At 36.7% G+C, this 13,480-nt stretch overlaps 1 protein-coding gene across 4 annotated transcripts in view; it reads right to left on the bottom strand.

Moving 5' to 3' along the window:
• Positions 1–13,480, bottom strand: part of CPNE3 (copine 3) — a 31,546-nt gene that overhangs the window by 17,531 nt on the left and 535 nt on the right. The window contains exons 1-9 of one of the 4 annotated variants that reach the window (XM_040546280.1): positions 11,692–11,848; positions 11,170–11,249; positions 7,213–7,335; positions 5,652–5,791; positions 4,885–5,064; positions 3,871–3,945; positions 3,354–3,425; positions 2,371–2,454; positions 621–710 (exon numbers count right to left, since the gene is read on the bottom strand). In XM_040546280.1, the coding sequence (XP_040402214.1) occupies positions 621–710; positions 2,371–2,454; positions 3,354–3,425; positions 3,871–3,945; positions 4,885–5,064; positions 5,652–5,783 (633 nt within the window). In that variant the 5' untranslated portion in view covers positions 5,784–5,791; positions 7,213–7,335; positions 11,170–11,249; positions 11,692–11,848. Of the gene's footprint in view, positions 1–620; positions 711–2,370; positions 2,455–3,353; positions 3,426–3,870; positions 3,946–4,884; positions 5,065–5,651; positions 5,792–7,212; positions 7,336–11,169; positions 11,250–11,691; positions 11,849–13,015; positions 13,035–13,406; positions 13,428–13,480 lie in introns of those variants that run through there. The other 3 variants (XM_040546281.1, XM_040546283.1, XM_040546279.1) reach the window with 3 other exon arrangements.

Genomic DNA, 13,480 nt, shown 5'->3' with positions numbered 1-13,480 from the left:
TTTGAAATGCAAGAGTTAAAAGACCAGTCCCAGTAAAACTATGACTCCACAGATGTGGTTGACCTTCTGACAGAAAGTTCAGATTCATCTGAGGAGAAAAGTTGCTTAATCCGGTATCTACAAGATATATCTCGTCCACATCTGTTATCTCAGCTTGTATATTAAGAATAAGTGTAATTAATTACATCAGGTAGCCTATTAAGAATTTCATCAGTTATTTATTGCACATAACATAGGGCAAAGCATACTCTAACCTTTACCATGCAACTTTTACTATATAATATCTTCCCAGCACCAATATTGGCTGGTGCAATATTAAAACTGTACAATCTAAGTGAGAAACTGACCTGGACATTCCAAAGCCACTTATGTTTAACTGGTTTCCCAGACTTTCAAAGACCAACATTGAGACTGAAATTGTAAGATTTTTTTTTTAAGTCACCAATCCCCCCTTAAGTGTGCTTCTATCTGTTACTTTAAAATAAATAATAATAAAAACTCTACCAATTCCCACTCAATCCGAAACAAAAGGAAACCGTAACTAGAATAATACATCTCTGATTTATTTTATATATTTTTTTCAAATACATTAGTTCATATACACATTTCTTATACACTACCTTGATTGACTTATCCATGTCACTGTAGCACAGAGAATTGAGAGAAATTTTAAAGGGCCTCCAAACAGGATTCAAGTTGTTTTTAATAACCTGTAAGAATACAAGACAGTAGTACAGTTCACAAGAGAGGAAAGCAGGGATCCAAAATTGGTCATACTTTCACATCTTGATTTTTCTAAGCAAAACTGTTGACTAATGCTGCTGTCATTCACTTCCTGAAGTTCAAATCCTAACACAGAGGATATAAACAAACAAAACATTCCTAAAATGCAATTTCATTGCCCAAAAGGTATCTTTCCATAAGGGACTTCCAAAGAGTTCCAAGAGGGAACTTTCAACTTTATTTTTCAGACTACACAGTGATCTACTATACCATTCAGCTACCACACTGCAAAAATTACATTTCTTTCTATCTACAAATACACTGACATTGTTTAAGTAATTTTAAAAATATAGTTTTATTTTTTAAACACACACAATTACCAAAAATAGGGGAAATGTTTACATTGGAATTTCTGAATACAGCAGTGTTCTGGAGATTACTTTTCACTCCAGCCAGAGTTTATTCTGAAATGCTATTCTGAAATGCCACTTAGGGAAATATTCCCTCAAGAAATTCATGGTATAGTTAAGTAAGAATAGCACATGATGATAAAAGGACACACACCCTACTGCACACAGTCTCTCAAGCTGAAAGGTAAACAAGTGATATTTAAGTATGCCACTGAAAGATCTTCAGAATTTGTCAATTGGAAAGTATCTGTAATAGAAATACCCAATAATGATTTTACAAAGCAAAAGAAATCACACGCAACAAGTAATATTTAATAATATCTAATAATAGTAATATGTATACTTCCAGCACTGGTGCATAGAGAAAAATACCTATTTTGAAAACAGTAGATAATACAAATAAATGAACATAAGCAAACAAATGCACAAAAGGTTTTCAAACTCTAACAAAGAGCTAGTCTTTCAGCCAATCCTAGGTTGGAACTGCAAATTCTGGATTCATTATTTATTCATTATTTAAACTGAAGATGAAAAAATCCTCCTGGTAAAGATACTTTTCATGCAGCTGAAACACCCTGTGAGGGAAAATGTTTTTATAAGTCTCACACAAAAAGGACTTGTACTTCTTCAGAATCTGTCTCTCAAAACGAATGTGGTCACCCCTTCCAATGTGCACACCTAAGTTTTGACTAGGGCCTGAGCTTACACTACAGTGAAACATTTTGAACCCGCTCCTGCCAGCTACGGCCATGGAACCTGTGTACCTCCTGGCTGGAAGGCTGCTGCTGCTGCTTCAGTACATTTTCCCCTCACTCTGCATTATCCTTGGCATGCCCTTGCTATGCAAGCATCCAGTATAATTGCTTTAATTAGTAAACAGTTCAGCTAGGTGACACTGACATAAAGGCAACACGGTCACAGGAATGCCCAAATTCTACCCTCAGAGCAACACTTAAATCTGTCTGCATTCAGTACCTTTTCAAAGCATTTGCCTTCTAGATTACAGAGAGGTTTTTTTTTTTAAATTTCATTTAAAATAGGATGTCATTAAAAACAGAACCGGAGTACAGTAATCTTTCTGTCATAAAAGAAAGTCAAGCTGAAACGATTGACCCACCTGCATGTTAACTACCAGACCACTCTTTCTTCTACTTGTAAGGTTCTGTACCTCTAATGCTGTGACATACTGGAAATCAAATTACCTCAACCTCTAGGTTGTTGACAAAAAATATCCTACCTCTGTTCTGTGAACCATCACCCAGTTTCCATCTCCAGTTTGCTTGTGGAATTCCAGATAAGGATCTGACTTCCCAAAAAAATCCTGTGTTTAAAGAACATGTAATTATCCCAGAACAGCCTGTGGCATGAATGTGATTAAATGCTAGTTAAAAGACACTTAGATTAACAAAGGTAAACTAAATATTCAGGGAAAAAATACTTTAGATGAAGAAATGCACTTCTTATTATATTTATCAGATATAATTTATTATATTTTCTTTTACCACCTGTGAAAGAGAAAGAACAGGGAATGCCCCTCAACTTAAGATGAAGTTCAAGAAAATGAATACTTACAGTAGTACTATGATATATAAATATATTAAGAATTTGATCCAATTCACAAATATTATTAAATTGATGGTTTAAAATTCAGTCAACATTAGCTTTACTGAATTAAAATAAAGTTTTAAATTATTTTTAATTTAAAAATAAATAATTTTAAAATAATTAAATTTTTATAAAGTTAAATATTAAAATTATATTAAATTTTTGTTTTAAGAAGTTTTTCTAAATACAATCATTTTAACCAGACCCAAATTATTTAACATAACAGATTCATAGACTAAGTGCTTTTTTTTTTTTTTTTTAAACTTTTTTTAGAGCACTAACTGGTAAACAGTTACACAAACATTCAAGCCTATGAATATACCCAAACTCCCTATCTTTGTAATTAAACATAAAGACTTACAATTGAATGAAAGAGTGCTGTTCACAGAATATCCCTACTATATACTCATCTAGTTTAGAAATTTATCAAAATTCGTTAGAATGTAGTCAATGAAGTTACTCTGAAGCTATCTTCCTTCGATTTCTTTTTTAGTGTAAGCAAAATCTTAATGGATGTAATCACATCAGCAAAACATAAGACAGCATTTTGCTGTTTTGTCTTCTGACAAAATTGATTCTGCTGCTTTACCAAAGAAATAGCGATCACTTAAGTACCTTATTGTCCAATTTCCTTGCTTCTACTTCGAATACAACCACTCTGTTATCCTTCACTTCTTCTGCTGTAATCTAGATAAGAAAAAAAATATTTTGTATTCAGAAATTACATTGTTTTCTCATACCGCTCAAAATACTCCTACGACAGTTCCATTTTAAAAGGTCACATTTGTTCAGAAATGAACCAGTAAAAAACAGGGCAAAGAGAGTGACAATTTGTTTAGGTATCAGGATTAACCACAATGATGACACTGACAGTTAAAGATACAGCTCAAATAGCAGCGCATCAGATGCTTTATTGTAGCCCCAATTATCTGGACAGATGCAATGAGACTTATAATTGCAGAAGCTGGGCAACTCTCCTTTTGGATGACAAAAGAGTATTTCTAGAGAAGAAAACACTACATAACATTCTTCATGGCATTGTAGGTGAGACCCACTGTGTTAAAGCCACAGAATAAATAAATAAAACAAAACAATATTTAAATATAATTGCTGAAGTGAGTTACTGTCTTACCGTAATACTTCCTCTTCCAGCAGGTCTGCCATTTTTAAGTACTAATGGTTTTGTTATAGTCTTGCTAGAAACTATCTGCCAAGATAAAATTTGAGTGTCAAGGATTATTAGATCAATTTAATAGATCTTCAAACAAATGAAACGAGATAGTGAAGTATGTATGTTTTTCATACACACCATTCGAACACATGCAAGTCACGCTTCACAGCTTCACTAAACAGATTTATGAACACAATGTGTTTGTCATGCAAACAAGCATCACTTCTCCCCCTACAGCGTTTCTAGCAAACTTTATTTTAGCCTTTTCAGGTAATGGTTTCTCAGAAGCGTCTCTATTCATTCTACTTGTATTTCTTTACTTGAAGAATGAATTATTAAATTGTTAATGAATTTCATTGCACAATGCTTGTCTTCATAATGAACTTGAAAAAAAAACAACACTTGAGACACTGGGCACAGGGAGAGAAATCCCAAGAAGACTCTCCTAAGAAGAAATGCCTTTGAAGGATCTTTTAAGATAAAAAAAGCTTCCTAACTGCAGTAGCATTAACAGTAAAATTTGAGAAGGAAGTAAGAATGAAATCAACAATAAGTAGAACCAGAACCACTGTGCTCCTTGAGTGAAAAGCAAATGAGTATTAACATTAATATGGCCTTTGTGAACACTCATATGTTGCTATACACCAGTTCTCTTTTTCAGGGCATAAAAATATGAATTTGAGTTTTAGACTAAGTAAATATCAATTACTACTTTGTGCTCACTGATAGTCCACTTTCAGACAGCAATCCAGTCGTCATTCTAGAGCACATTTTAAGGCAGCATCTCAAAACCTTTTGCAAATAAAAGGTATTACTGAACTCGGGCTTGGGGGGAAAAAGAAGGAAACCTATTCACCATAAGAGCACCCCAACCATAATAGAACATAGTAATAAATAAGTTTAAGATAAAAGTGGTTAATGATTTGCTTCAACTTGTATTTTCTTAATTCTAAGAGAAATATTCTGCATACTTACCTGCCCCAGTGTACATTCAAATTCTCCCAGGAAGTCATCGTCACTCAGATCAAAGGTTTTGTTATCAATGTCATATATTCCAAATTTAAGTTTCTGAACAAGCTCAAAATAGTAATCAATTAGAAATTTCTTTGAAAACTTTGGGTTCAAGGAATTCTTAATTCTTTCTGTGCGATCGACCTGCAGGTAGAAAGATACCACTTTACTCAAAATGTCACCAACCAACTACAATAACCACCTAAATCAAGTAACATTACTAAAGGCTTTCAGAAGTGCTTCTTAGTATAAAGCCGTATCATCCAACAAACTTTTCATCAAATACAACTAACCACAGTAAATTACAAAATCCATTGCTTTAAGTCAGAGATAGATGAAGTCCTGTTTTTCTTGGCTCCCTGTAAGGAGTATCTTATCTACTCCAAGACAAGAACCTAACATGATATAAAAACTGCATATTGTCAAATCAAGGATGAGTCCATAGTTTTGGAGTACTGTATTTATAAAAGCAAATTTAAGCACCTGGAAGGGTTCTGTCTGTCCTGGCTGGGGAAAACAGTGGTAAATTAGACCAGGTGTAAGTATTTATCAGAAAACAATTATTAGCATGCTATTTGCACTCCTATTATAGACATAATCTAATGAAAAGTATTCAAAGGCACTAGCATATACTTAAACTATTTTAATGAAGTTCTGTGCTCCAGTGTTTTAAAAGGTCCAATAAACTAGATTGTGTTTTTAACAGATTTATGAAAGCAATTACGTTGTACCTCATACCACTGCTGACCACTTGTATTCTGGAGAAGCACACACAGGGGGTCTGACTTGGAACCAACATCTTTATCCAAGAGATTGGTGCATGCAATAGTCAGCTCCACCTTTGTCACACACTGCGCCGCCATTTGTTAAGCTAGAAAACAACAATAGAAATCATTTTTAAAACGGATTAAAAAGCAAATACTGTGATTGTCATAATGCATTAATTCTCTGATTGATCATTTGAAACATTTGCTTGTCAGGAGCATAATTTAAGGCACTAAATACCATTTTAAAAATTTATGAGGTACCAAGATTACAGCATTACCACCATATTCTTGGCTTTGCCACACTGGGATAAAACTTCGTTTCAAAGTCTGCAATAAGAAACAAGATCAAGTTTCTTAGAATGCTTGAGGAACCAAATGCAAAACAGGATACGCCACAAAGACAGCACAGTGGTTTGGACTGCTGACAATAAAATTTCACATACTCTAAATCTCATCCTGTAAAACCCACATGAATGCCAGTATCTCATAATGTAGATACTAATAATAATTCAATGAATTAGAAAAAATATTAAATACTCCCCCAACAAACCTTTGTAACAACATGCTGAAGTGATAAGCATGGCAGGATTGGAAAAGGAGTTAAATGGGGAACAAGAGTAAGCAATCTTGCTTAGTAAATCTTTAAGAACAATGATAATTTTAATAATAAGGATAAAAAATTTTGAAGTCAAGTAACAACTAAGAATAAGGAGGAAGCATTCCTTCTGGAGGTTCCGTTAAAAAAATGAAAGCTTTCTCACGTTTCCTCTGAAGTTTCTCCATCATTCTCTACTGGAACTGCAAAAACTATATCAGCAGATATAAACAAAGAAACATCTTCATTATCAATTATGAAGTCCACTGTGGCCTAACAATAATTTTCAAGCCAAACTAGGTCTGAGCAATAGGTATTGTCTATATAATGAAACTCTTGATTTTACTCTTCAAGAATTACAGTTCATCATTTCCAGCACCTCCCTGGGAGGTAAGCCTTGATTCAGAAACTAAAAATTCCCCAGCTGTCCACAATCAGACTGTCTTGGAAGTTCCTAAACCTCTTTAGCTTCAGGTTCTCCTTCTGTAGAGCAAGTCCACAGTCCAGACATGGCATCCCTCTGGGTTAACTTACCATGAAAATGCACAAGACAGAATAAGAAAGGAAAAGCATCTGCTTCCATCTAGCCAGTTTACTTGCATCACTTACAGTATAGCGCACCTGAAACTGTGTTCAGCCCTTTTCCTTTCACTACATTTATATGACTTTTAGTGAAAAAGTTCTTTTTTTTCCATGCAAAAAGGGAAGTGATGATGATGGAAAAGAGGACCAATGAACTGAAAATGGGAGAAAGAAAACAATGTAGTCTGAGGGAGCTTTTCTGAGGCTTCTTGTATTCTACTAGGGCACACTTTGTATGTTGCCTCTCCATCTCTGCTTTGCTACCTTAGAGATGGACCCTTTAGGGACCACTACTAACTGAAGTCAATACAAATAGTTTATAAAGGAACCACTCAAACATTCACTCACACATGTGACTTCTAAGAAGCACATCAGACTTATGGAAATCCTCCTGCACCTCCCAAACACCTATACGTGATTCCATCTGAGCAGCTTGAACTCCCAAGATTTTATCAAGTTTCAGTCATTGTCCTTGTGGGGGAAAAAAAAAAAAAAAAAACAAAAAAAACCAAGGCTCTGAGTTCCAAACATAGAGAACAGTTTTTAAATTGATGTTTCCTTGGCTTAGAAAGCATACTTTTAAAAAGCTGTCTGCCCCTTTTTTCCTGCTTCTTTTTATACTGGTATTTTCCATTCTCTATTGCTTTCCTGGCTGCCAGACAGAGCTCATTAACAGCTAGTGGCTTTGCCCAGTGCAGAGCGGAGCATGACTCCTTACTGGCCGTTTCCAGAAAAACAACCTTCTGCTGACAAAACGATGCTCTAATACCCACCGATGCTACAGCAGCAAGTAGAAAGGGTTTTCATGAGATGTAACAGAATTCACACTTGGACTGAGACCTACTTCTCAAAACTCTCAAGATTCTCTTGCCCTAACTTCACTGAGGCTCCTTAACCTGGGTCTTGGGGAAGGACCCTCACCCACATGTCTTTGGTTAAGCAATCTTTCCATAATCATTTGTAAATGGACAGCACTCAGTCAACCTAAAAATCTGGTCAGATTTTTCTTCTTAGCCTGTGTGAGCATGTCCCAGTTCTCTCATGCCACAAGCACTTTCTCACATGATTTTGTGACTTCCTCTCCTCCTCCACATGTCACTGTCTCCCCGCTACGCATATAGTGAGAGAACAGAACAGATTTAGCAAAAGAGGCACAGTGCAAAAAGCATCCTTTAACACACAGAGAGGGGAAGAATTAAAAAGCCTGCTTCCCTGCCCCAAAATACAAGTGTTCTTGTTCAAGACCTAGTAATTGTGTCCACAGTAAAGCTAAAAGACAGCTTCTAACAAGAACATGTTTACCTGAGCAGAGGGCACTCAACTTGAAACCTAGAAATAAAAACATAACTTCCCAAATCCTGAGATTTAGTCTTTTTGTTTCCCAGTTTCACAAAATGCAAGATGAAAATAACGCAAGTCACTTTCCCCAGAGATTGAGAATATCAGAAATCATTATTTTTATAACCGAAGAAGTCTATAACATTTCGATGTATTTCAAGAAATAATTCTGCTATTTGAAAAAGACAACATGATTATCCATAATAATGTAAGGCTCATACGTTTCATAGCAAATAGCTGTATACAACCTGATTTTTAGGTTATAAACATTAGAAGTTAATAATATACCCACTAGTGAGGAAAAAGTCATATCTCATTAACCCAAAACAGTATTTACAGTAGCGAAAACACATAGAAAACAAATAATTCCCTTGCAACATTGCAGTCAGAGCATAACTTGCAAAGGGTACACATGCTCTGCATGTCCACATGAACCAAAAGTCTTTTAAACAGTGGCAGCTGTTAGAGCTCTGCACACGCTGTGTGAATCCTCGTAATCCCATGCTGCATAAAAGCAAGAATATCTCTGCTCCACCCAATTCTCCTCGTGTCTGAAAGCCTGGGTTAGCTCAAAACTTCCAGAACAGGTACGGGTGGGGGGATTCCCAAGAGGACAAACACCTTCGTGGAACGGAGTCACTGCCACTTACGTGCTGTCGTTTTGAAAACCTGTTGGGACACAGAGTCCGGCAAACTGCAGTCTCTTCAGGATGGTGGAAATAAGGAATCACAGCTGCACTAATGTATTATTACCTCTCGAAATGCCGTTCCACAACAAACTACCAGATCTAGTAGGCAAGCCAGATGTAAAATATTTCATGACTGGATTACTTGCAGATTTGGGATACTGGAATAACTTTACACAAACAGATGATATTGTTTGGGATCTGGTAAGATGAGCCTTGGCTGCCAGTAAGTTACATCACATAACAAGAGACTTATTTATGCAATTAGCTGTTGTTATGAAAGTAACTCCCCATCAGCCAAATATAACCCAAACCTCAGCCTTTCTCAATCTATCAGACGTTTGTCCTCCAGGTAGGGTACAGCACGAAGCAAGCTAAAAAGCTTACTGGGATGGGGCCAGATGACAGTGACGAGATTGTCCTTTTTATTGGCATAGATTTTGTGACCGCAGGAGTGTAGCAGGCTCCTAAAAACCACTGATAATGCTGGATGAGGGGAGACTGAATTACTGAACAATTCAGCAGAGCTTGTGACATCCAGAGTCTGAACTGCAGCAGTGTACAGTCACAAGGGAGATGCTGATTCCTGACCCTATGAAATGCCTAGGGCATTCAAGAGCATGATTAGCTCAACTAAATATATTGCAGGTGTTTCTGCTTGGGCTGTCATTATCAAAGCAAAACAGCAAGTCAAGGACTAGCCTTGTCTTGCAGTTCCACTGATCGTGATGTTCCCTGAATTCCCCCAGTGATTCTAACGAAGACAAGTGGTGTCCGCCAAATGACCCAGCTCCTTGTGAACAGGAAATGTAAGCAGGGCATTCCACCTTGAAAGCAACGGCTCTCTTATCAGGATCATCTTCTAACAGAGCACTTCAGTGCTCTCAGACTGCAGCAATCATGTCAATGCTGCAATACCGGAGGAGAGCACAGACTTACCCAAGTGCTACTTCCAGGGCAGCACAGTGGTGAATTCAGGTGTGTTCGTTAGAGCAGGTGCTATCCAATCTGATAAGCAGAAATACCTAACTATAGCAAGTCAAAAGGACTAATGAAGTGAGCACTGCTATAGCTGGGTTTGGCTTTGCTGGCTTTAGTCACAAGTCTCAAACTTGTTCTGATGTGAACAAGTTGTCGCTGGCAGAGCATTTCCTAGCTGCTGTGAACTACTAATGACAGCAGACCAAAGCTCCGTATTTTGTTGCTACAGGGCCCAGACAGACACAGAAAAAACAGGGGAGACATTTCAGAACTTGCTAATAAAGTCTATTCCTGTTCACTGAAACTTCTAGGTACTACAGCAATTAAGCATTTTACATAAGCTGGATGTTAGACTGAAAAATATCTTATGAAAATAGTACTCTGATTCTCCTTGGATTATTAAGCATTTCCCATAAGCTTGGGAAGACAATAACATGGAAATTAATTATACAGACATATTGTATCAAAGTCTTGAACAAACCCTAATCTGAAATAACGAGTATGAAGCTTTACTGCCCTGAACATTCAGTATATGCAATTGTTCAGTCTTCGTTCTTTCAGTTAGGATTCAGATACCATCTCCTGCAAATATACATATATATATATATATTATTTTTTTTTTGTGGTGAAGATCTCTAGGCCTGTATTCCTTGGAACCTCTTCTATTGCGTCTCTCACCAAGCAATGACAGCACTCCCTGCAACAGCCCTTCACAAGGAGGGTTCCAACAAAGAGATGGCACAAAGATGAACAAAACAGGAATTTAATGAAAACAACCTGTGAGACAACATCCATCTGACAAATATAACCTGCTCAATCCATAATCAGTGTGGTCCTCTGACACCTTTTCGTACTTGTTGCATATGCACACAGAACAACATATTCCCAGAAAATGCCACAACTGCTGCAAGAAGCTGACAATGAAATGGTGACAAATACAGATATGTTTGCCCCCAAAGCAGGCTAAGTGTTACAATCGCTAATCATACCAGAACACATATGTATAGATGTGTATTTCAAATAAACTCAATGTAACCCTTCAATTCTTAAAAAAACAAAGCACCTCACAGGAGTTGCCATTTCATATAAAGTTGCAAAGGCTAGGACCATTTCATAACCTAATTTCAGGTTATGAACTGCATTTGAAAATTAGAGGTTTCTCTAAAAATTGTACCTCCAAATCTGAATTTCCACTGCTGTTTTCCTTTCTTTACAGACAACACAGCTGATAAAACTCTTCTGTTGCGTTAGCTGATGTGCTGACAAGTTGAATAATAGAAGCAGATCAAAAGTTACTCACCTCAACTTGAATCATTCACCAAGTATTCTAAGAGTTGTACAAAACCTTGAGTGCAAGTTCTATCTTCCTCGCACTTGCCACTTCGAATGGACGGAAGAACTATATCATTCTTAATTGAACAAGTGATATTATGCTGATAAAACCACAATGACCACACAGCTCATTTAACTGGAGATTATGCAGAGAAAAAAATAAGAGCTAATATTTAAGAAATCTGAGGCACAAGGGAGATACTGTTTTCTCTATGTGCGATGAATCATCTATTTATAAAAGATTCATCATAATCAGGTAGTTCAAATATGTATCCACTGGACTGGTAGCACACTGGTGTAACAAGTCAGGCAACTATTTGTAGGTGGTTCCTATATATAAAAATCTATCATTAAGTTATATTTATCATGCTGCCAAAGGTTCTCTAAGAAAAATCAATAGAAACACTACACCGCACTGGTCCAACACATCATTTGCTATCTCAGTACAAGCAACAGCACTAACTTCAAACTGCCAGTCAGAGAATTATACCTTACTATAGCATGGATATATTTCAAATCCTCCTGTAGGACAACCAACAGCTCTCCGGTCTTCTGTCCTTCAATTTGTATCATACCAGCTACTTGCACTCTGTATTCATTGTCCCTGGGAGGCATCACACGTGCTTGCTCTTCATATTCCTAGGGAGTAGCTCTGAACACACAAAGACAGCAAATATACTGCTTCCTGGAACCATTAGATTACTGCACACATGCTACTCACCTACCATCAGGACTTGCTGATAACCCTCCTGGATGCGAAAAGTACCCGAAGAAAGTTGCCGCCAACCACAACTGGCAACTATTTCATCTTGCTCCTAACCATGCCTTGGACACAGCAGTGAGTTAATACGTGCACCAGATCCAGCCACAGGATAAGAAGGATCTACAGGATATAATCTTCTTTCAACCGTAGAAGAAAGTATGATCTAAATCACTATTTCACTATTATCACTATCCAAAAGACTGTTCTATCAAGACTAACAGAAATTAAGACTCAGCAAGCCAGCACCAAAACCCCTACGTTCAGGCATCTTTCAACCACTGAGTAATGCCACTCTTAAATTCCTGAGCAAAAGCATCACATGTAAAGTAAAATTAAACACCAAATGAAGAAAGTAAATGTAGAACATGTAGATGAGAAGTTAAAAAAAAAAAGTTCCTTTGATTGTCTTAACAAGCCATAACACAATGTCAAATGTGATGCTGGAAGTGGCTGTTAACCTTAGCCCAATTGACCAAGAGAAGTAACTCTGTTGGGTTTAGAAGGAACAGATACTAACTCAGATACTAACTTGATCATGTATTACTTATGTTGGAAGTCATCCTGACTGTGTCTAAAAAATTAACAGAATTAATCAGGAAAGGAAAAAAGTATTTATCTTAACATCTAACTTTTTCCTTAAATAATGGGTGTTTCTTAAAGAAAACCATGGTAATGACAACATTTACCTTGCTCTAGAGCAGAATAGAGAAAAAAACTCCAACCCAGCTTACAATATTAAGCTAACTCAGCTGTGGAGTTGAGATTTTAGCATTAGATAAGTTATGCTACATTTACACCTACAAGATGGGTTTTCGTGTTGTCTGTACAAAACAGCTACCATGGCTTACCTGCAGCCTTAAGGGCATTTGCCTTCAATAGCTCAATTAAAATTAGTTTAACAGTCACACGGAATGGATTTATACTGACTAATTCTAACATATTTAACACAAACATACATACTAGAAAAACAGCATTCTCCCTAACATTAAGACAGGGAAATAAAGACTTCTGTCTGGTTCTTCTTGCTCCTTTACACATCTTTTTACCTTACTTTTTATTCTTCCAATGAATAATGCTTGCATGGAGTTCTGACTAATCCGAAAAAATAAATCATCTCTGTGATTATGTAGACTGAGAAAATAAAATTTGTATGTGTGGTCTAAGTTAACAATTTAAAACCTCAACTGAAAAAAATAAAATACCTAGAAATAAGTCTGACTCCAATCACTTGCATTAAACACGTTTCATTGTACAACCACTGAAATATCTTGAACTTCTGGAGTCATACAACTCCAAAAAAAATGAATGCAAGATGCAGTTTTGAAGGCAGGGGGATGTATATTAGCTTGAGGACTCTTAATGCCCTTTGAATATGTGACGGTAGTGGCAGAAGCTGACAGCTTTCATACTTCAGTTTTGCCCTAGCGTAGAAGTAAACTGACCAGAAGCATGCCAGTTAAGGCGAGCCTTACACGTCACGCAACAACAGGGCGGAAAAATAAGCCAAAAACACTTG

Source organism: Cygnus olor, chromosome 2, assembly GCF_009769625.2.
Source record: "Cygnus olor isolate bCygOlo1 chromosome 2, bCygOlo1.pri.v2, whole genome shotgun sequence".
Taxonomy (NCBI): Eukaryota; Metazoa; Chordata; class Aves; order Anseriformes; family Anatidae; genus Cygnus; species Cygnus olor.
The sequence above is the reverse complement of the archived record's forward strand: the minus strand, read 5'-3'. Positions and strand labels throughout refer to the sequence as shown.